The 23,522-nt window shown below is 43.3% G+C and overlaps 3 protein-coding genes across 9 annotated transcripts in view; 2 read left to right on the plus strand and 1 right to left on the minus strand.

Moving 5' to 3' along the window:
- The window catches only part of LOC116383970 (uncharacterized), a 25,811-nt gene continuing 2,289 nt past the window's right edge, over nucleotides 1-23,522 (minus strand). The window contains exons 1-3 of one of the 6 annotated variants that reach the window (XM_031848236.1): nucleotides 11,159-11,204; nucleotides 3,803-4,994; nucleotides 1-1,455 (exon numbers count right to left, since the gene is read on the minus strand). In XM_031848236.1, coding sequence (XP_031704096.1) covers nucleotides 1,093-1,455; nucleotides 3,803-4,858 — 1,419 coding nt within the window. In that variant the 5' untranslated portion in view covers nucleotides 4,859-4,994; nucleotides 11,159-11,204 and the 3' untranslated portion in view covers nucleotides 1-1,092. Of the gene's footprint in view, nucleotides 1,456-3,802; nucleotides 4,995-5,873; nucleotides 6,127-6,284; nucleotides 6,651-11,158; nucleotides 11,205-23,522 lie in introns of those variants that run through there. The other 5 variants (XM_031848219.1, XM_031848200.1, XM_031848192.1 and 2 more) reach the window with 5 other exon arrangements.
- On the plus strand, nucleotides 9,135-21,467 carry LOC116384001 (dysbindin-like). The gene is made up of 4 exons (XM_031848248.1): nucleotides 9,135-9,342; nucleotides 19,549-19,701; nucleotides 19,795-19,938; nucleotides 20,022-21,467. Exons 1-4 carry the CDS (start codon nucleotides 9,300-9,302, stop codon nucleotides 20,273-20,275), a joined length of 594 nt encoding a protein of 197 aa, XP_031704108.1. The 5' UTR covers nucleotides 9,135-9,299; the 3' UTR covers nucleotides 20,276-21,467.
- cdh27 (cadherin 27) overlaps nucleotides 21,154-23,522 on the plus strand; it is an 8,100-nt gene continuing 5,731 nt past the window's right edge. The window contains exons 1-6 of one of the 2 annotated variants that reach the window (XM_031848178.1): nucleotides 21,154-21,192; nucleotides 21,836-21,958; nucleotides 22,183-22,332; nucleotides 22,662-22,803; nucleotides 22,888-23,051; nucleotides 23,188-23,319. In XM_031848178.1, coding sequence (XP_031704038.1) covers nucleotides 21,172-21,192; nucleotides 21,836-21,958; nucleotides 22,183-22,332; nucleotides 22,662-22,803; nucleotides 22,888-23,051; nucleotides 23,188-23,319 — 732 coding nt within the window. In that variant the 5' untranslated portion in view covers nucleotides 21,154-21,171. Of the gene's footprint in view, nucleotides 21,193-21,552; nucleotides 21,959-22,182; nucleotides 22,333-22,661; nucleotides 22,804-22,887; nucleotides 23,052-23,187; nucleotides 23,320-23,522 lie in introns of those variants that run through there. The other variant, XM_031848175.1, reaches the window with a different exon arrangement.

The raw sequence follows: 23,522 nt of genomic DNA on the forward strand, positions 1-23,522 counted from the left end.
AAATTAACGTTTTGTAAGTGTTCATGGGTTTTTGACATTTGTGTGAAAATGATGCAGAAACTTTACATATATTTATTAAACGGTGAGAAAACTGTTTCACAAGGTACAGACACCATCTGTATGTACAGCACCCTGTCTGCCCCCTAATTGGGACATCACAGTTGAGCCCACATGGTTTGCATTTCAACTTTGCACAATTTAATCGTTTGCCAAAATAAGTGCTATATACACTCAGAAGAAAATCACATTGCAGTGCTGACATACGACATTGACACAGCTATATACTGTAACAACCAGGCAAATAAAGGCATTCACACCGACATTCACTGAGAAGCTGAGCGCTTCCAACGCAGCGTATTACAACACAGCCCACGCCGTTAAAAACAGATCATACGTATCTGTCACCTTAAATAGAAAATAGAGGTAGAAGCGTAAAATTTAATCCTAGTGATGCAATCAAAGTGGTGTTGATTGTCAATGTGAAAGCTCACTCTCAAACAGGAATTAAGGAAATGCAATAATTCGGAATGAAAACATTATTAATGATTATAAAGAAGTCTTACGTAATCTTTAGGCAGAAAAGATAAAACTTTAGACGATATGTTGAGCAGTGAAAGACCTGAGGGAGTATTCGTCTTTGATTTTCAAGGAACGTGGGCTGATTTAGTCAGAAGTGCTTGAGATGAGACGAACACTTTGAACACGCTGTAGAACCCAAACAATATTCTTTGAACCTACAAGAGCTTTTTCAAATTCACTGCCACTGAAACAGCTTCCCAAAATAAATAAATCACATAGCGTCACATGAGACGTTGCAGAAATTGTAATGTTTAACTCAACTTATATTGTCAGTGTTTGATCCCTGACTTACCCTGACAAATTTGCAAATATAGGTTTACCCTCTGGGGGAATCCTGAGAGTTTATCTTATCTTTCCTCTTTAGCTTTTACTCCTTCGGTACAATTGAAAAAACGACAGTCAAGCACAGAAATATGATTCGGGAGGTAGAAAGATAGCAAATACAGGCCGAGTATAGCGGAGCTTAAAAGAGATCGACATGCTTCGGTGTCCTTGAAGCATCAGCCCTCCTCACTACATGCAGTTAGTCCCTGGACCTCTCAACTCAGGGGCAGAATAGTGTCTCCTGCGGACCACGTCTGCCTCTGTCTTCTTCTGCCCCCCTGCTGGCAGCACTAGCCCTGGGGGGTCCCGGGGTGGTGATGCCTTTAGGGACTCACACCCTCCCTCTGACTTAATGGTTGAGGTTTTTGGCTCCAGGGTGGCTGACGGTGGAGGCTGGGAGGCTGAGACAGGGGTGAGAGCCAGGCAGATGTCTCCCACACTGAGCTGGCGGCAATGCAGGCCACAGAGACGGGCAGTCCTCTGAGGGCTGCAGGAGGACCAGCCAGCCCCTCGCACAAAGAATGGGTACTCCACATAGACGTCCACCAGCTCCTGCAGGATGTTACATACGTACAGGAAGATGAGACACAGAAATGCAGCTTACACACTTGTTCACTAGGGAGTGCTACTGTTTATTGTTTTATGTAGGCTAGTTATCTGAAGCAGTCAATGGATTCAATAGAGACCATTGATGAATGCATGTACTGTGAGTTTGGTGATAAGCTATTTTCACAGTTCACACTGATGCCCCTGAGATATAACTGAGTGGTTAATATAATTTCACCACATGCCAAACACAAAGTTAGGCCAAGGTCCTGCAGTAATGATTAAATGTTAATATCTATTTTGGTAATTATATTTAAAAACTAAAGCCAGATGAGTCCCATTTTTGTTATTATTTGTGTGATATAATAATAGAACTTGTCAAATGTTATGTCTTATGACAGAAGTTTTTGTTTGTAGAAGAAATGAAAGAATCCTTAGACTTAGAATGTCAGAAATCTACACATAGTGGGTTTGAAAGTATAAAGTTGGGCTTATTCTAGATATTTTCTTTACCGTCAGCAAAACCCTAAACTGACGTGCCAGATGTTTCTTTACACAATACTTCAGAGAAACCTCTTCCATACGCTGTGTAGGAAAGACAATTTTTCCTGAATCGTTACAGAAACAGAAGTTAGTGGTACAGTTGGGGACTATTTTTAGCTGCGTATTATTACAAATGGTGTGTGCTGGTATTTGATGCTACCAGGACAGTGTATGCTCATTGTCACTTAGTTTGGCTAATTTATGCATCTTACTATTTCTTGGACGATGGAGCTCTATGGCGCAGAGGACTGAGAGACATCAAGTTTTGGCTCAATAGACAATACTATTTTTGTTTTAAAATCTTTCCATTGTATTTACTCAGAATATTGAATATCACCAGCCTTTTCCTTTAACATGTAATAGTATGATCCGAATGCAACATTGGGTAGATTTATTAAAATAATGCATGGATAGGACCCTAGCCCTATTTTTAGGCCTCTGCTCGAAAATTGCATAGCCATACTCAAGAGAGTCCCGAGCTCTAACTACAAGGTCTATTTTAATAATTTTGATGCTAGAATACTGGTAACACTTGTGAGATGTGTTGAATTGTGTAAATATTGTGTATATGTTACTGGTTAATAACTGATACACTTATGGCACAGCCCAAATTGAAAAATTTCTAGGTTCGCCTGAAAAAAAGCACTTGTATTGAACATTTTTTTTTTTTAAATAATGCAGCTGCAAGCCTAAAACCACGCCACAGTCATAGAACAACACGTTTTACATGTCCCCACAACATATTTTACTTCGATTGAGTGAAGCAGGCCAGCATAAATGGTCATAAAAATCAAAATTTTGATTTTCGGAACCAGCTGTTGCATTGCTGTATACTAATTTGATATACTATATAACTAAATATTAACTATATATTCACTTTTCTTATCACTAAGAGTCTTCAATAATCCTAATAAATTAGTTTGACACCATTTTGAATAATGTTGAGCAGTTATGATGTGTCATATCTGTCATTCATAACAATAAATGGCTCATAATGTGTGTCTATGTGACTTTGGTAAGGCCGATTTACTCGTGTGAGACATTTTTAGATGCGGGATAGTCCAACGGGAGCCATGCCGGGGATGTTTGATCGTATCCGGGTCTGTTTACTGACTAAAAATCGCAAAATGCTGCGCGAACCCCCCTCTCTACATGGATTGCTCCACCCCACAGAATCGTCTGCCATTTTGTGATTCATTCCGCCAGCGCATTGATCTCACTCACAGACATGCAGCAGAACATGGCAGGCAGAGCTGTGCAAAAATCGGCTCGAATAAATCCGTTTTTCATCGCCAAAACCGTCAAAACGTAAGTTTTTTTTACCCGATTATTTTTCTCGTGACCTGCGGCTGATGTTGGCATGCATACCCATAACTTTTGAACGGTTTGAAAGAGAGTAATTTGGACGCCGCTGTGCGTTTCTGGGTCGAATCGTGCCCCTCATGCATGTGTTCATCCGCCATGTGCGATCCTGCTCCGTGATGAGAGAGCCATAGAGTGAGCATAGGTCATCGATTTTTGGCCAAAATTGTGGCAAATCTTCTAGATATCTTCCAGATATGATATTAGTTCATGTATAATTGTGTTTGCAGTGTTTACAATGGCTGGTATGATGATGTTGCTCGGACTTTTCCCGTTAATTTGATATTTAATATGTCTGGAGCAATAATCATATTTCTTTATGAAAAATGCTTTCTACGACACGCTGAATGCTGCACACTCTAAAACAGCCCCCCGTGGGGGGCTCTCGGGTCCTATGGGTTAAGGGCCTGTTGTGATTAGTTCATACTACAAAGGGATTTTCCTTCACCTGGGACTGCTGGTCGTGGAGCAGGATGAGGAGGCGCGAGATGGAGGAGGAGGCTGAAGGGGTGATGCTCTGCACCGTGCAGCAGCTCAGGTGCAGGTCTGGACAGGCCAACGATCCCAGCAGGAAGTCCTCCGTCTGCAGGTGCTCCACCCTCCTCAGCCGGCCGTCTCTGAGCTCGATCAGAGAGCCTGCCCCGAAGTGAGGGAGCAGCCAGGGAAAAAGGTTAGGAGAGGAAGAGGAGGAAGAAGCCTGCTCAGAAGATGGGAGAGCAGAAGACCTCAAGGCGTCCTCCTTCATGGAGGTGTATTTCTTGCTTGAGCTATCGTCAGGGGAAACTCGTATGAGGGAATGTCCAGAAGCGGGATGTTTGACAACCTTTGCTGATTTGTGCAACACATCATATTGCAGTGTGAGGTCCTCGTGTGGAGAGTGAGGTAGGCATGTGCTCAGTGACGGAGGACTTGCTTTTTCAACCCTGGGAAAATGCTCAACTTTTCTGTCTCTTCTCCTCACATATGGTCCTTTGTTCCTTCCATTGCTCTGCCTGTCGGTGTCTAAACTCTTGTCCCTTAATGTCTTGAGCTGCTCCCAGCTGTACCCTCCCCGCACCCTTTGGAAACCCTCAGTGACAAGGGAGACGGGGCTGAATCTGGAGGGGATGTGCGGATGGCCCAGGTGGAGTGCAGGTGTACCAGACAAGTGGCTGTGGTGCTGATAGTGGTGAGGAAAGGCCCATCCAGGGTGCACGGGGTTGAATTGTCTCCACTCTGCCCAGCCACGGTGATCCCTGAATGCAGAGAGGTCGTGAGGTTTGGACCTGGTGGATGGGTGAGTCTGCATCCAGGGCTGGTACAGTGCAGGAACCCGTCTCGGTACGGGCTGGAAAGGGCCAGTGTGCTTTGTCTTAATCTCACTGTGGCTCTTGTAAGGGTAGGGCGCCTTGAATGTCGCAGCATCACACTGCTGCTGCGATGGCGAGCTCGGCCTTTGGTCCCTCTTTTTGAGCGGGAGTTTGTCCCTGTCTGGGACTAGAGCTGGGTTCGGTGTGAAGCTCATTGGCTCACGCTGCCTGTCACTCACACTGGCACTGCATGTCCTCCTGCAAAGGCCTGAGGAGGTGTTGTGATCGTGTGACAGAGACTCCAGTCTCTTGGCAGGCGTTGCGGATATATAGGTCCAAGGTCGTCACGATCTGAAAAGTCGAAGAAGCATATATCAGTGCACTTAATATCCAAGGTGTAATAACAAGGTGTCAAGCTGTAGAAAAACATCAGGTTCTCTATTCAGACTCTCCGTTTCTGTCACTTTATCTCTCTTTTTAAAAAATCTTGATAAAAGACAGATTTTTCACCCTCTCCTCTGAATGCACCCACCTGGTGAACTCATTGCCTGTCAATATACCCTATAGACACCAACAAAACTATGGCTCCAAAGTACTGTACTGCACAGTGTGGTTGTAAAGGAACCAGCGTATGGAGAGCAATGCAAAGTACAAGGTTGGCGGAGTAAAGTTCTATTTTATCACACGGTTAATATCATTTAAGTTTTCATGGCCACATATTCCCCTGGAAACAATGGAAGTGTTTGTGTTCATGGAATAAATAGGTGCAGGATGTTAAACTCTGTATCTTTCTCATTGGGACTGAAGTGATCGCCCACACCTCAAGCTATCGAGAGCCCATCATCCTCCTTACATGTATGCACAATAGTGAGTCAGTTCACAGTTTCTCACCTGTTCAAAAACAAGTAAAGAGCATTGTAGGACTTTTACAGCCCGTCAATGCAAAGCTCATCTCAATGCCCTGCATTATGTAATCATCATAGCCGAGCACCGCCGCTGAATGGACCTCTTTCACTCTGCCCGACAGGCATGCCTCTGATATGAGCTCTTTCTTTATTACGTGTGTGTGTGTGTGTGTGTGTGTGTGGGAGATCAGACAACAACCTCACACTGACATTCCTGTGCGAGTGCTCAGCAGTATGCACACACGTTAGATAAGTATTTGTCAGCTAAATGCATGCAGTGAAAATGTAAATTCATTCCAAGAGCCTCCAGGTGTGGGCTGCTTACCCACAATGACCGACACACACAGGTACGATCAGATCGTGACCCAAAACGGGCCAACACTGCAACGCTGTGCGTCGTGAATCATCTTATGAGGTGATCAGCTCACCACAGGTCGCTAATCTATGGAAATGAAATATTTACACAGCAGCGTTCAGTGCCATCATGAGAATGATAATCTGCCCGAGGACGGGATTATTTGCATACAGTGACTTAGTCAGTTTGATGTTTCTATCTATGGAGCTGTAGCGCAATACAACCAAATATAACCTCCAGAGACCGCAAAGAGTTCCATCAACACGCACTCAGAGCGAAACCAATCCATGTATCACGACTGGCTCTCTTGGTGGACTTAAAGACAAGAACATGCCACATAAATCAAGATAAACTGGTGTTCAGAGAAGCTTGGAGACTTACTTACACGTTCCTCCATCCATCCATCCCTTCGTCCATGCATCTCCCTGTGCCACTCATCTTCGCAGTGCGTGTCCATCCATGTTCACAGACTCTCCCCACACACACACACACACAAACACACACCTGTCTGGCTCATGTCCTCCTCCCAGGCTGCAGGTGGAAAGACAAAACAGCAGAATGATCAAGCAACCAGACAAGCTCAACAGACTGTCTATCAGACACGCTCTCCTCCCTTTCTCTTGTCCTGCTCTCTCTCTCTCTCCCCTCCTACTCGCCTTTACATTTTACACTCCCACTCTACTCAGTCAGTCAGTCAGTCTTGTTAACCTTTCTCAGACAGATTTGATGTCTCTCCCTCTCTTACTTCTACTTCTCCCTCTCTCTCTCCCCCTCTCAGTCTCTCTCTCATCTGAACTTGCCCACCCCGTGTTTGCCGCTGAGTAGCACTCTCAGCCTCTCTTCCATTTGTAATCACACTCCTCTTCCTCTCTCCATATTCCACACGCTCTCTCCTTCGCTCCACAGCTCTCCGCTGTTGGGTGTATAATTAGAACATGAGACTGCTGTGCAACTCCTCATCTGATGGTAGGCGTACAACTGCCTGATGGCTTTGGCGCTTTGCCTGGAAGAGTGAGGGCGGGAAACCTTGCTTTAGACTAAAGAGTGGACACACGCATGAGCAAAAAAAAAAAAAGAGGGAACAGACATCCTGCTATCACATCTGCAATGTGATAGAAAATAGCAGTCACTTGTTGTGGATTCTTTCTCACCTCAGTATGAAGACGAATAATGTTTCATCCTCAATAAGCGCGACACGTAACCCTGTGAATGCTTTGAAAATGGCAAGTAGGCTAATCGTATTTGAGCAAAGAGTTCAATAGTCAGCATTAAGCATGAAGGTCTTTCATGGTTGTTCAGACAACATGAACCGCCCCCCTTGCTTTCTATATATTTTTCCTGACTTGCTTTCTTGCTCTCCCCATTTCATCTCACTTTAAAACACAAGAAAGAGGACTTGGCTTTTGCTTCATGGCTGCCTCTGCAGCACGGCAGCCCAGTTCTCAGCTATTGATTTTGCACGGCCTCAGCAGGTGAACCCCCAGTCATGAGAAAGCCCACACATAATCTAGTTTGAGGTGGAGAGGATTTCTCACTTTGAGTCACATCATGCTTCCTCTGCCCACTCTCTCTCTCGCTCTCTGTATCTCTGTCTTTTTTATCCTCGGATGTACACACACACACATACACACACATATATTACACGCATATTTAGGCTAAACCATCATAACCACTGACATTTACAGTTTCGAGTGTGTTTTATGGATAGAAATCACCAGTCACTCCCACCACTTCCCAACTGCTACATTACAGCCCGTATTTGAAGTTTCACTTTTCAGCGTGGCACCGACGCAGTGTGTGATTTCCGGTAGTGAAAGTTTCGGTGCCTATGCACGCAAGCATATAAAGGTTTGTTATTAATTTGTTGCCTTATGTGAAGATCTATGTGCCATGGTTATTGTAAAATATTCTGTTGATCAAAGTGGATGATCAACAAGTCATGTCCCTTTGTGCCGATTCTTACACACAGATTCTTGCAATGACTCACAACAGCATCTTTTCCGGCCTGTAACTGAGGCACGACATCCTTTCAAAGGCTCTCTTGAATGCCGGTGCAGTGTTTTGAGGAAAAGGGCAATGATGTAATGATGCTCTGTGAAACCTCTGCATGCAAACATTGTGTAATCAGCAATGCAACGAGGAAGAACTGGAAGTGTCATCTGTTGTCCACTAGATGGTGTCTCAGACATACAGTCTATCTGTAATCTACTTCTACTCACTGTTTGGAAATTATGTCTTAAGTCAATTATTCAGCAGCCAAAACTTGTTTTTAGTACGTTATTGATTTATTAGAGAGTCCGTGACAGTAAATGAGGGGAATGACATGCAACAAAGGTCCGGAGCCGGACTCTTGCTGGGGACACACACCTAAAACCTCTAGGCCGCCAGAGGTTTTACTGCCAAAAGGAACAGCCATGAGAAATGTGAATTTGGGCTGCAACTAACAATTAATCTGTTGGTTATTTGGACTGTTGATTGAGAACAACAAGACATCTACAGATACTACCTTTAAGAGTTATTTTCACAGACCAAAGGTATATTATTTATATTAATATAAAACAGAGAAACGCTGCAAAAGCTGCTGGATCAAGCTGTAACCAGAGAATGTTTGGCATTTTTGGTTAATTGTTTTTAAATTAAAACCAAGGACTCTAATGTATGTAATGGATGTACGATTTATTTTGAGATTTTTTTTCAAAAGTATAGTGCGCACATTGTATCCAAACTTAACTAATATTAATCCCTCATTCAGTGTGTATTATTCTGGAAGGATCAAAATGTTCTTTGTGAAGACGAAACAAAAGCATTTGAATTGTTCAAGGGGCGTCAGTTCCAATTATTATTAAACCAGTTAGGAAATGTAGAAATACAATAATGAAAGGCATATTTGTTGTCTGCTCATGTAACATTTGTTGACATCACTTGACCCAGAAGTTGACCAAGAAGAGTGAGCTTTTAAATCCGTAACAAATAAGGGAGAACGGGACAAGAGACAGAGGGAGCGGAAGATGAGAGGGAGGGAGGGGGTGCAGGAAGACAAAAATAACAAAGGCATGTGCCCGTTTCTCCTTGGTATTTTCCACTCCGTTACATAAAATCCCCCCTTCCCCTTTTATCAATCCTTTCCTCCGACTCCCTCTCGGCTCCTCCCTCCTCCCTGTCATTGGTCAGCTGCTCGGCTCCACAAAGCCACAAACTTGTTCTCGCCTCATCCAAGTGGCTCAGAGTCCACTGAGTCAAAGGGGGAAGCTGGGAGGGAGAACAGCGAGCATCAGTCACCTTGGAGCAGTCCGAGTGAGCAGAGGGCGTGGGAGATGATCGGCAGCCTCTCTCTGCTGAACTCTCACCAATCATCTCTGATTGATTATCTCCCTTCTCTACAAACTCTCCAGCAACATGAGCTCCTCGCCAGCCAACCCTCACAGCAAATGCCTGCCCCGTGAGTCATCTTCAAAACTACTAAACATTTAGTCAGAAACTCATCTTTTAGTTCAGGTGGATATTTTGAGATGTAGCCACAAGTTTGCTCCATTAACACAGTTTTGATGTGCAGATGTAGAGCGGGGCATTGGGGAGGAGGAAAGGATTCTCCATATTTGGTTGTCAGAAGTACAGCACACACACACACAGATTGAGGCAAAGAAACAGAAACTCAAGCTACAATGAAAACCTTTCCAACTGTTCCATTTCGTGTATTACCTTTTAACGTGTCAGAAATTCTGTGTCTATAATACATCAAACAGTGTCAAATTAATGTCAAGGAGAGCTGGAGTTTTCTTTATTTATGATAGACACCAAATGTATTAACGGCTCCACGAGGCATACGCTGTGTGTGTGTGTGTGTGTGTGTGTGTGTGTTTCAGATAGAATGTAGAAGCCGGTGTGACATCTCAGTCAGTGTGTTAAATAGCTGCTGTTGTGTTGATGTTGCCTGAAGTGAATTGTCCAATAGCTGCACCAGCCAAAAATCAGACAGGAATGTTGAATCATCACCCTGAGTAATATACCAGTAATACCAAGTGAATAGGTCACACTCTCTTTGCACAGGAACAGGGATGCATTCCCACACAGACCCACACACACACACACACACACTGAGGCAGCCTTGGATTAGGGCCACCGCAGGGCTCCAGACAAAGATCTCTTATTTCTAATGGGATTGTGCCTGCAGATCTCAGTGTAGTCGACTGACTGCAGCTTGTTCCACAGACACACCAACACAGATGGAGCACACAAGAACTGAAACTGAATTGAATCTGAAGTGAGATCAGTTTATGATTTCACGAGGCTAAAATAAAGGATCAGGGCTGCGACTCCAGAGAAAGACGTCTCCCATCTGTTGCTCTGCCCAGAGCCTCTGTGCCTCTACAGTCCGCTCTGTCGCGTTTTGATTATTGTGGGACTGTGCCAGAGAGCGGCACATCGGTGTGCTGAGAAGTGAAGGACCGGCCAGCTGCTTAGAGCCCGTTACAGACAGCAGGGTGTCGGGTGGAGAAGGAATTGTTCCTATTCTCCATGTATTCTTAGCGCAGTCGCCTTTGACTTGACCCCAGATAGGAATAAGGAGTAAATTATGTTTATTAAGCAAATTAGTGAGGTAAAAATCCATAACATGTACCGTCAGTATCTTTAATGGATCACTCTCTGAAGGATCAACACAGTATGTTTATCTGCTGTGTTGCTCTACTCATTGGAGCTTAATGAGCTAGAGGGGACACAAATGGGGCCAAATTAAACCACTTCTTGCTGTACCTCCTTTACCTTACAAATAAAAAGTTGAAGAAAACATTACTTCCCAAACAAAAAGTTACTGCATACAATGTGGACAAGGCTTTGAAACAACATTCAGAGCTTCATGTTGGAAAATAAAAAATGAAAGACAATAAAGAGTGAAACATATTAATGGCTGATGTCTTGCCTTGTTAAAGCAATTGGCCATGATTACAATTGCAAATTTCCAGCAATTAGGTTGCAGTTGTTGAAACCGAAGACACGTAAATACTTAATACTAATGCTTACCAACGTGTGAAAAGCACACATGTGGAAAATACACAGATTATTCTATTATAAACAATGCCGTGTGGCATATCACACGTGGCTAAATATACTCTGTGTGTGTTTGTGTATGATTATATTAAACCGCCGTGGGTAGATAGGTTACTAAGGTTCCCATCAATCCAACGGTCTAAGCTGTGCAGCCCTGGGGACATAGACCAGCTCCTCTCATTAGTTCTCTAACAAATCCATCTACTCACTGTTCAGCTGAATCCTCCGTTTGGTCAGTTAATGATTCGGAGTCTGTTCACCGAGGCGTTGGCATTGCTGGGAAGAGGAAACATCATTCCTCTGACTATCGAAACGAAACAAAACAAAACAAAAAAGGTGGGAAGTTAAAGCTGCTAAAATCAATACGTTTATATTATACACCTGTGTAAGGAAAATAAAATCCATCAAAAGTAGAATAAAAATTAAAACAATGACCAAATAATACAGAAGAAATACAATTATAGTGCAGTGCACAGTGCATTTATAAGTTTCCCAAATGTAATAAAGATTTATTATTGAAAAAAGTCCAATTTAAGACAATATAATTCACATGTAATGTGGTTTGAATACTGTACTCTTATAAACTACATACTGTTTTTGTGATTGTGATAACATGAAGGAATAACCAGTCAGCGCTACAATAAATCATGATAAAACAGTGTTAAGTCTTTTGTAACCAGCAGCATCTGCGGACCAACCCGCCTCAGCCTCAACCTCAACAAACATCTGAGATATGTCTGAGACTCTGTGTTGAGTCTAAGCAAACATTCCTACAGTTCTCCCAGCTGAAGTGAAAATAGCTTTAAACCGACCTCACAAACACAGAGAGAGGCAGCTGATCCAGGGACAGGAATGTGTAGGAGCCCTAACCTTAAGCCTTACAGAGAGGATGTACTCGGCTAACCTTCACTAGATAATTCAACGTTGGAGTGTAATTACAGATTCAGTCATCAGTGTTGCCAATTAACACCATTTTCTTTATAATAAGGCTTCTATGATGATTAATCGTCCAGGTAGAGAGGTTTTTTTTTTTTTTTTAATTACGCTTGTTTAGCATTAATTATCTTGACCATACAGCGCTTTGAACATTATTAACAGGTTGGCTTGATTGAGTACATGTTGATGTTATTCTACTGTTTATTAATCGTTAGTCTGGATAAGAGGATTTGTTAAAGTGTTTTGTCAGCTGGTGAAGCCTACTGTGTTGATCAGAATTCATGACGGTCTGCTTGTGGACTTATGGAGGACAGTGGGACAGGACACTGACCTACAAACAGTCCTATTGTCAGCGGGGAAGGAAGGAGAGGGTTAACACTGATGTCATTGTTGTCCTGACGGACTGGGCTGATGGGGCTGGACACTGCTTTGACCCAGCGAAAACAGACAGATCTAATATGCAAATGGGAACACGCACATGCACGCATTGACTATATCAGACCAGACAGACACACAAGGACACATCAACTCCCATACATAATTTACGCCGCTTGAAACTGGAGCCCAGTAAGTGGCAGGTTTTTGGAGAGGAAATAGGGATTTGTTTTTTGGGAACCAAAAACAAAAGTGTGAGACAGAGCAAGTGCATTGTCTCCAAAGATCGTCCATTTTACGAGCGTGGCCAGTTGTCTGTTCCACTTTAGTTCAAAGCATCATGTGCTCCGAGGAATGAGGAGAAGACAAGACACAAGCAAAGCAATGTGAAAGAGTCACTAGAAAATAGAAAAGTGTAATATGGGAGGAGTAACTTTACCCTTTAGGATGTGCTGAGCAGGATGTGGTAATGTTAGTGATAAATTAGCACATTGCATTTATACATCTCTGCTCTTGCTGTTAGAGCCGGATAAATCTTCTACCTGTAGCCAAACAGGCGCTGTACCATTCCTCACTGAGACACCATTAATTACTGTAACAGCTCTAGCAGAGCAGAGACAGATCCACTAATGACCAATGTAGACTGTTGGCAGCCTGCTGTTAGGGTGAATGTTATGCCGGAAGGTAAACGGAAGAGGCTGTCAGTAAAAAACAACAAGACATCCTCTTTAACTAATGAGCCGGTGCAGAATTCATTCTCTCCATCTCTATAACCCACACCCTTGACTCACTTTTGGCTAACCTCTATCCCATCATTCCCTGGATGTTTTAAAGACATCCTCTTCGTTTTTAGCCTTTCTGCAAGTGTTCCTGTCCTCCTTGACCTTTCCTCCCTCACTCATGTTGCTGCCTTTCTGTGTTTACAGCCACTCACTCTCTCTTTCTGTCTTGTCGCAGTTGAGAACCCATCTATGTGAAATAAAATTGCTCCTCTGACGAAGAGTGCCTATAGGTGGAAAGGGCAGAGAGCCCGTTCGTAGTGGCCTCAGCCCAAACCAGTGTTACCACATCTGTCCCAGTGTTTAGGAGTCAGCAGGTGGTCATGCCTCAACTAGTCAATATACAATCACAAAGTGTGTTTGAGAGAGACAAACAGGGAGAAGAAGAGCTACACTCTTACTTCAGCATGGAAGACAAAAAATGACTTTTTCATCAATAAATAAAAACCAATTTTAAAAATCCAGAAAAATCCAGAAAATGCTTCCTCATATGTGTGATTTTAACATATTCATTTTAGAATTTATTGATGTATTTATTTATGGATGATGTCATGGATGTCACACATGGAAACACGTGGAAGTATGCAACACCGCCACCACCACCACAGCCATTTAAACAGGATGACCTCATCCTTTTGTACAAAGAAAGCCACTTCTTAGAAAAAGCCTTGGGTTGGATGAATAGATTTAGGCTGAGAGTCTGGAAGAACTGCTCCATAATCAAAGCTGAGGAGGTTGTGATGTTTCCCACTGGGATTTCTGTTCAACTAGTGTTTACTCAGGGGTCATAGCCGGAGCTGCTCCTTCAACCAACAAGTGTAAAAACAACTGGATCGTCTGGAGAGGCAGTTTTCTCTGCTCCGTTCTGCCCTGACCTTCTCTTTACCCGTCACAAGGGAGCCAGTCAGTGAGCTCACATTTTCTTTCTGCATAGTGCTGGGCTAATGGCAGCCTGTGAGCGACACCGAGCCCTCCTGCCATTCCTTTACTTAGCCTTCAGATCAATGTGTTGCCTCGGCTGTATGTGCAGCACTTTTAAAGCGGCGTTTCAGGGTCCCATCCTTGAAAATGTGACAGTGGAATGAAGCACATGATGCTTGAATAAATTGATACAGAAAGTGACCTGATTCTCAGCCTTTGTGCGTTGTTTTCGTGTGGAATATCGATGCACAGTCAAGCTGAAGACAGATGAGCATTGGCAATCATGTGGGGATGATGCATTATATCCGCCGCGTCTGCTGAGAAGCGAGGAATTTAACGAGTTTTCACGCGAATTTGATTAAAGCAAAAAGGAGGAATTTAACAAACATCTCATTGAAGGATGTAACTCGACTAAAGATATTACAGGCTGAGTTTAGGTGAATTCAACCGTGGCTAAATTCAAAGCGATTTCCTGTAAATGGCATCATGACTAAGGAGCGCAGGCCAGTCCCGTTCCCTCACATCTGAGCCTTTGTCCAGCTCTGAATGGGCTCTTTCTCTCTCTGCCTCCTGAGCGGCGGATCTGGGTTTGTCTTTATGTGGGGAGGCAGAGTGGCACACAAACACGTCAGGCCCGCTCTGTCTGTCTCTATCTTTCTGTCTGTTCCAGTCATTCTGCATGTCCAACTGGGTCTGAACCCATGACCTTTTCTTTCTCCAGTCCCTGAAGACTCAGGGGAAGGAAGGAGGGGGGCGGCAGAGAGGAAGGAGCAGGAGACAGAGAGAGACAGACAGAAAGAAAGAAAGTTTAACAGGAAGGAGGATAGACAGAGAGACAAATAAATACAGAAAAATAGACAAAAAGAAATAGAGACAAAAACATGGAGAGACAGAGGACAAAAAGACAAACAGGAACAAAGACACAAAGAGACAAAAAGATGGGAAGAGGAAAGACAGAAAGATGCAAGGAAAGACAGAAGACAGAGAGAGAGAGAGAAAGACCATAACCGGAAGTTGTTCTGTGCCGCCATATTGACGGCCGTCCCAAAGCTCTTATTTCTGCTCTGAGGAGCGAGGAGGGATCTCTGAGGAGCCATGAGCGAGGATGCACGAGGGGTACATCCCAAGTCTCTTAATTGCATCCCCTGAACTTCCGGTTCAAACGAGGAGCAAGGAAATGACAAAGGAGAGACTTGGGATGTACCCAAAGACAGACAGACAGAATGAAAGATAAGAAGATATAAAACAAGAAAGAAAAGTAAATAAAGGCAAAAAGAACCCATACAGAAAGAAAGGCAAATAAAGAAATAATCTCTCGAGCAGCCACAGGCCCTTCAGACATCTTGCAGTATGAGACGAAAGACTTTGGGCTGCAGCGGACTGTACATCTCATCAGCAGTGGACGTTTTTCCCGTGTGAGTGGTTGTGCTAATCGGAGGTCACCAGGGTTGTCCGCGGCCAGGGAAGCCGTTTCGATCAAGGTGATTAAATGAGAAAAGAACTGGATAGGGAAGCAAAATCAATGTGAGGATATGCATCTGTAGCTAACCTTCAGCTCACCACAGGCCTCAGCCTTTAAGTGGAAACAATCAATGCTGAGATCAATCAGTGTTTAACTGAGCGTGAAGAAAAGCTGCAGGATAAGCAATTTGTGTAAACCTGTAGCTTTTAATGAAAAGCATAATTTTTGTTCTCAAACATTCTATTGAAGTCCTGTCCGCCCTTCTTTTGAAAAGTAAAGAGCGGATAGTCTTTCATCTCGTACAAATCCAGTGTTTTGTCAGACGCGATGTCCTCGGCTGGTCACATTAAATAAGGAGCTCTTTTCATTTAGACGCGCGCGTCAAACAGGCAGCTCCTGATTGTGAATGACATCTTGCTTCGTCAGCGCTGCTCCCTTCGCTTCCGAAAGACTCCGTAGACAATATAGTGTTTCTGATTGTGCAACAGTGCAACAAAAGGGACGCATCACACACACACACACTCGCACAACCTCCGACATCTATATTAAGACACAGAAATGCTGTAAAAACAAAATGACCATAATGACGATTGGCACAAGATAAACAACTTGTAATCATTCACCTGCCATCTCACTGTTCTTATGGAAGATTGCAGCTTCTAAAGAGCAGTTGTACCATGTGATTGGCGGCACTGACGGACTCCTTCATTGCATAATTGTAATCACTAACGTCGCCTCCTACACAGACTTTCTGTGTCTGCCTGTTAAAGAGCAGTGATGGAAATTACTTAAAAGGGTGAAGTGCGCCAATTTTACACATCAAAGTCTGCGTACAGGTTTCCAGAGGGAGCTGCTCCAAATCTGATAAATTGCCTCAAGAGATGTCACTTGAGTCAGAGTCAGTTGGGGCTGAAGTTTGAAGACGAAAAAAAAAATCTGGTGATGTGGAGTTAGAAAGAAGTGAGCTCACCAGACGGCTCCTCATCTATAGCTACTGCCTGGCATAACGTACTTAAATCTCCGACCAAACTGTTCAAGTTGAATTATGGGTAATGTAGTCACCAGGTTTTGACAAGGAAGAAGAAAAAGACAATGTCTCTGGTTCTGCTGCATCGATTCAGATCCTTTTTTTTTTGTATTTGAGTCCAACAAAGTTATAGAAGTTAAATGATAAACTGGTGCACTCTTAAGCTTTCAGGAAAGGTCGGGAATATCTCATCTTGGGTTTGGAGACTACAAATCTAGAAAGCCTCAGTTGTAAATTAGGGCTGCGGAATTTGAAAGATATTGGCATTTACCAGGCAGGGAGACTAAAAATAAAAGACGCCATTGAGTGGCATTATGGTTAGCATAGGCTCCAGCATTTCTAGAGCGTGACCCATACTAGAGACTAAAATAGTAGTAATAATGATAATAATAGTATCTCAATCTCTGCTCCACCAATTTTGACCATTATTATTATTTGCAAATTGATTTCTTGCAAGGTCTCAAGCTCTCTGGAAGGTATCCCATTACCAGGGAGATAAGAGGAGCTGGATCTTTGTCAACATGTTTTGTTCTCTTAGGAGCTAAAATGCGGTATGCATTAGACATGCAGTATGTCCATATGGAACAGGAAATAAATTACGTTTTGGTTCGGGATGAAGAGTAAGGAGGAGGATGAATTAGGGTGAGAGGAGCAGTTTTGTGCACAGAAGGATCTGAATTTGTCCGAAAAGCCAGAGATAGGCATATGAGGTTGGTTTATCAGATCATTTTATTGAAGACTAGCCAGTCAGGCTGCACAGCACTATTGATATCAAGCTAAAAAAAAAACTTATGATCACTGACAACGTGTCTATTCACAGGATCATTCAAAATGTCATTACACAAGACACATTGATGCTTTGTTCGTCTATCATTTCAGCTCAATAGTTCGAACCAAACACATGCAGTTACTCTATGATAACTGTGTCAGGGCAGATATTGTCAACTCATCACTTTTTTTTTTTTTAAGATTTGTGTGTTTTCAGTCTTTGGGGAATTCCAGTCTATATTTCCAGGTTCTGTCTCACACATACTGTAAGCCCATAGGTGCAGTCAGCCGGTCCAGCCCTGTGGTTTGAGTTGTCCTCTACTCCTCTTCCCTCCAAAGCTGTCTGCCCAGTCTGATCCCAGAGCCAAGCAGGTTCCTGCACCCAGGATGGAGGCTGTCAAACAGGGCAGAGCAGAGCTGCAGTGACAGGCGAGTGTCCTTGTGTCACCACAGACGCGTGACACGACTTGTGGGGAGGACTGTGCTGACACAGCGCTCCGAGGATTGCAACCTGTTGCTGCTATTAGGCAACTTTGCAGCTTTATCCTGACTGCAGCAGTTATTGATTTATGGCTGCAGTGCATCTTAACGGGAGTCCCCTAATATTGTCAGAGATAATAGACAATCCCTGGAATTTAGACATGGTTTGAAAGCCTCATCCAATTAGCTCAATCCCTGACTGCATGTTGTAATGGCTCCTCAAAACTCAGACACTGCTCTAATGACTAATGCAACATACCAGTTCTAAGCTGAGGGGGGGAACAGAATAGAAATGCACTTTACAACTAGAAAGGTGCACTCAGTAGAGTGCAGATCTCCGCCAGGTGTGTCTGCAACGACCATCGCTGTATTGTGCGATTGAATGAATACAACCAGTGCTGTAAAGTCATCATATAGTACACTTCATGCAATCATGCCAAAACACAAAGGTAAACTCCCTAAGCCGTCTGGCTGCTTAGCAGCAGCTGAGTGGTGGTGAGGCACTGGTAGTTCCGCTAGCGGTTAGCCAATCACAATGTCAAAAAATACAATAAAAGTGAGCCGCAGAGCAGCGGCCAAAGGTACTCAGCAGTGTGTGTAGTTCTAGTTGCGTTAGCCAAACATACCAAAACTGTTTTTTGTCCCACCGCGTCTCTGGCCGCAGACTAGTGCCTGTTAGTTATCACTAACAGCCCCTACCAGCCAGTGGGGCAGTTAAGAGTGGTGAGTTAGGGGTAAGCAGCAGAATGCGAGATTAGCCGCGGACAGACACAGAGGCGCACATGCACTCAGTCATGGACGCACGGCCGAACACATGACCTCTCTCCAGGATTACGCCTGGTGGAGATAATAAAAGAATGCAAAATGTGTCAGTGCATACTCACAGTATGTGCAAGAGTTACATAAGAAGAATGATATCTCATATGTCTGTCAGGTAAATATGAAGCTACAACCAGGACATGGTAAGCTTAGCACAAAAAAATGGAAACAGGGTGAAACTGCTAGCTTGGCTCGGTCCACCTACAAAACCCTCTAAAGCTCACTAGTTTACAAGTCGCACTTCATGCTTAATCGTACAACTTGTTGTAAAAAGCAACCGCTTAGCGAGTCGACTTCAGACTCAATTCAAGTGTTTCCTTCTCAGTCGAAGAAAAGAGCACTCATAGCGTCAGACATTTACAGTCCAGCATTTCCCCTCTCCTCATTCCTCTTGCAGTCACACTGCTGCAGTTCACCCATCCACTCGCACACATTGGACTTGCACTCAGCCTTATTAGAATGATGCTGATGAGGGGGGGAAAAAGGGCCGTATGGTATCTCAGACAAGATTAACTTGTCCGAGGACCTGGCAGCTTGATCTGTGGACATTTAATAAATGTGCAGGCTAGTACAGTGGTGAATGTTTGGCAAGCTTGTTTTATTAGCGTCCTGACGAAAGACAGGAAAAGCAGCTTGTCAGTGGAAGTTCCGTAGAAAACGGAAACAGTTGATCAACAATATCGTTTCGTAGTCGAGATAATGTATATGTCACCAACTGTTAATTACCTCTCCATAAGTCCATACAAAAGAGAATCCGCCTCCTGATGTCTCTCACTTACAGCTCAATGGCTCCCCCTTCTGGCTCCCAATATTTGACCCCTGAGTGACTGTAAAATGGATCTCAAACAATATGTCATATTATAAAACACCAGGTTATCTCACTGCTTAGCACACCTGCGTCCAGAGAGGAAGAACTGGTTTGAAAATCTCCTTGTATGGTGCTTGATTGTAATGCAGCTTCCTGGTATCAGATGTTAGACTTTCCCTGAGCTGGTTTCTAACTTCATGTCCTTCCTGTTTTGCGATTGCCAGTGGAGACCGAGCGAGGCCAGAGGCTCCCAGATGTGGACGCAGCACAGCAGCTCAAGCTGAGAGAGAGACAGCGTTTCTTCGAGGAGGTCTTCCAACATGACGTGGACGTCTACCTGTCTTCGGCGCACCTGTGTATCCGAGACTATAAGAGGCGTGAGTCGGACTGGTGGCCTTTTTATAAATCCATGCACAAATGCACGCTCATACACAGATGCGCATCATTTCACTGCTTCCCTTCTCTTGCAGCTCCAATTGGCAGCATCTCGTCCATGGAGGTGAACGTGGACTTGCTGGACCAGATGGAGCTGATCGACATCTCTGACCAGGAGGCCTTGGATGTCTTTTTCAGCTCTGGGGGAGACGAGGGGGTGCTGACCCCCCCGCTGCCAGGTATGGAAACCAGAAACAGAGCAGAGATTACAAGAAGCGCTGCGCAGTTACATCCCTAACAAGATTTTGTTTCTGACCCACAGTCCAAGGAAACAACAACAACAACGAAGTCATCAGTAATGGACTCTTTCGACACGTCCTCGAGGATCTTGATGCCAAGTCCCGCGCGTCCTCCACGTCTTCAAACTCCTCCTCTGACAGTCAGACCACCAATGCCAACGGAAGAGACACCCCAGTCTTCAGGTCAGACCATGAGGAAACGCACACCAGCACAGCCAAGCGAAGAGCCGTGCCTCCAGAGTTGGAGAGGGTGAAAAGTCAGACTCCATCTTCGTAGGAAGCACCCTCTGCACAACAGGTCTCCACCTGCAGTGCGGTAGTTGACACCTCGGCCGAGGGCAAAGAGCTGACTTTGGCATACAAGCTATTGAAAGAGGCCTCTCAGCCGCGACACACTGCCTCCTACAGCTGCTTTCAACCTTTCCTGTGATTGATGAGTTGTGCTCTGTGTGTTTGTTTAGGAGGTGGAAGCCGTGAACTGTAAATACGGAGATTTATTAATTCTCACCCGTTTCCATTTATGTTTTGGCATGTTTTGACAGATACGATTTGCTCCCCGGTTTCTGACCTCACGGGACCCGTTGTTGGTAAATGATGCATTTTGTACAGTAAAGCAGTGACTAGAACAATACAATGATAATTGGGTGACTCCCGGTAAATTTCGCAATAGAAGACTTCATACTGTTAAAAGTTCTGTATTTCAAACCAACACATTGTCCTGCCGATGCAAAATTCAGTTTTCAAAGTTCCAATTTTAGATGAATCTCAAGCAGGATTTCTTTGTTTTAACAATAAAGGAAGAGAGGAACATGTATTCATTGCTTCTGATAATCAACACAACTGTTCCTGGTTATTTCAAGGTGTTTCCACGGAAGCTTGAGGAGGACAAACAGAATGAAGTGTCAAATGTAGTGTCAAATGTAGTGTCGAATGAAAACAAAAGAACAAAAGCTGAGACTTCCCTGCAAATGTTGGATCAATTCTAAGGAACCCGAATGAGCCAAACAGTGACGTATTGGAGGCAATGCACGCACACACACACGCACACACACACTTGTGTTTATTATTCTTCGTGTAAAGAAAAAGGGGGCAGGGTCTCGTCTCCCTTTGCTTAAATGTCAGAAAAAGCCAGTCCTCGTACATTCTCACAGTTGGATGTACTGAACAAGCACCATGCTCTGCTTCTTCCTCCTGGTAAGTAGCAACACCGACTTAAAGTCTTTTTGAAATGACTTCAGTTAAAGTTTGACGCTATTACTTGATTTTTATAGCTGTCAATTTCTGACTAAAGTCAGTGTTACTTAAAAAGGAATATTCATTTATCTTTCATTTTGATTGAAAGTGTAACAGTATGATTTTAAATTATGTAATATTAATATTTATTATTATTAATATAATAGGGTTCCAACTATTTGATTATCTATAAAAATCAGGCACTTGTTTACCTTTGTTTACTGTCAATATTATTTCCCATCACTCCACTGGTCTAAGTTCCCATGGAGGTCAATGTCTTCCCACAAGTGTTTAAGCGAGTCAGTGGTGTAAAATGTACCTCTTTGATACAAAAAATAAATAAAAATACTCTGTATGGTCAAACATGAGTTGCAAAGTACAGCATCCCACTGTGATGTAATCATTTCTCTGGAAATGTTTGGGTGTGTGTGCGTTTGCATTTCTGAACTGGTTTCCCAAAATAGTAGCACGAGTTTTAAACACTTACATTGTCAAACAAACATTCTTCCTGAGAAGTTTCATTACAACTGTGAAACTTCTAAGGAAGAATGTCTTCAGAATGAAGACCCCGTGCTTCAGGTTTGGTTGGCTTCTTGTCTTTCAGGTTTTGTATTCCTCAAGTGCAACATGCTCGGAGCTGCTGAGCCGTCACAGAAGGGCTTGGATCATTGAGTCTTTCACTATTGAGGAGGGGCATTCAGGGCCCTTCCCATATGAGCTGGGCAATGTGAGAAACCATCCAGTCAGTAGATAAAAAGTTCAGCCAGAATAGCCAATGTGTTCATTTTCAAGCTCAGATACCAAATATCATCAATTGATAGACCTGTTGATTATAATAAATACAGTTACCAAACATGGTAGATCATGTTATTTCATCATGAAAACGTATAAAAGACATATAAAAAGTCTCAGGCTCCCCAAAGCCAACTGTAAAGTGTTTGTTGCTTACAGATAAATATTGAGCGGACATATCGAGTATACTTTGATCTCTATGGAGAAGGAGTGGATAAGGAGCCAAAAGGAGTTCTCTCTATTCATAAGGAATCTGGCATCGTGTCTGTACACAGGGCTGTGGACTACGAGGAGAATAAAATGCTTAAGGTTAGACTCACATGTAACATTCCAACATTTAGTAACAACTAGTAATCCACTTTTGTTATGTATACTGCTGTAAAGTTCGACACACTGATTAGGGATGCACATATGTCATATTGGTATTGTAATAAATAAAACACATTGGAAACTATGCTTTTTTATTTAGTATTATTATGTTAGGTTCAGGTCCTTGCAGCTCATACAAACAGGACAACAGTGGTGTTGCACACTTAAATCTAGTTTTACTCCATATTATTTTACAATATCCAGTCATTCAAATCACATTGTTTTCTTTGCATTGTGACCGCAATTGAATCACATCTTTCAATCCGTAGCTGAAATTTGAGGCCAGAAAGACTGATTTGTCGATTGACGCCACATTAGGAGTTCAAATCTCCATATTGGACATCAACGACAACCCACCACGCTTTCCGACGGATCTGTTTAAAATCAGCGTTGATGAGGAAACCCCACAAGGTAAAGCCTAAAGACTCTAGAGTACATGTTTTTTTCTCTCACAGTGTCTAATAAGTGCACTCCTTTCTTGTCATTTCCCATCAGGCTCACCTCTCCTGACTGTGGTAGCATATGACAGAGACCAGAGAGGGACGCCAAATTCAACATTCCACTATGAAATCAAGTCTGTGGCTCCAAACTCTTCAGACACCAAGTTCACCATTGAAGAGTCTGGAGTAATCTCATTTAAAGGGTGTTTGGACCATGAGGCAAGTGTGATCACACTACTTTTTGGGAATGCAAGACACACTGATCATTATAGAAGGAGCAAACTGGACTGGATTAATAACCCAGTTCTGTAGACTACAACTGTAATCAAATTATTTTTCATTTTCTTGCATTAAGGTGGCTGAAATGTTCACAGTGGTGGTGGAAGCCAAGGACTACGGTGACGTAGTCCGTCTTTCCAGTTCAACCACTGTCGTCATCCATGTAGAGGACGGCAACAACCACCTCCCAACCATCAGCGGACAAACAGTAAGCAGTTGTCCTGGTTAGCAAGGTCTACACATCACCACAATGATTTTAGCACTCACTTCTACATATCTTTACAAACACATGCAATAATCACACCTCTAATCTACGATTCTGACGTACAGTACATGCTAGACTTGAAAATATGACATATGTTTTTCAAACACTTTTGTCAGTAATTTATTTTTATATAGTTGGTTAACCCC

The sequence above is a fragment of the Anarrhichthys ocellatus genome, unplaced genomic scaffold, assembly GCF_004355925.1.
Source record: "Anarrhichthys ocellatus isolate YVR2014 unplaced genomic scaffold, GSC_Weel_1.0 scaffold1, whole genome shotgun sequence".
Taxonomy (NCBI): domain Eukaryota; kingdom Metazoa; phylum Chordata; class Actinopteri; order Perciformes; family Anarhichadidae; genus Anarrhichthys; species Anarrhichthys ocellatus.

Bases quoted from the DNA above. Each gene is read 5' to 3' on its own strand.
- LOC116384001 (XM_031848248.1), top strand. From the start codon at position 9,300: ATGAGCTCCTCGCCAGCCAACCCTCACAGCAAATGCCTGCCCC. The intron at 9,343-19,548 runs GTGAGTCATCTT...TGCGATTGCCAG, and splicing joins TCACAGCAAATGCCTGCCCC to TGGAGACCGAGCGAGGCCAG. The intron at 19,702-19,794 runs GTGAGTCGGACT...CTTCTCTTGCAG, and splicing joins TATCCGAGACTATAAGAGGC to CTCCAATTGGCAGCATCTCG.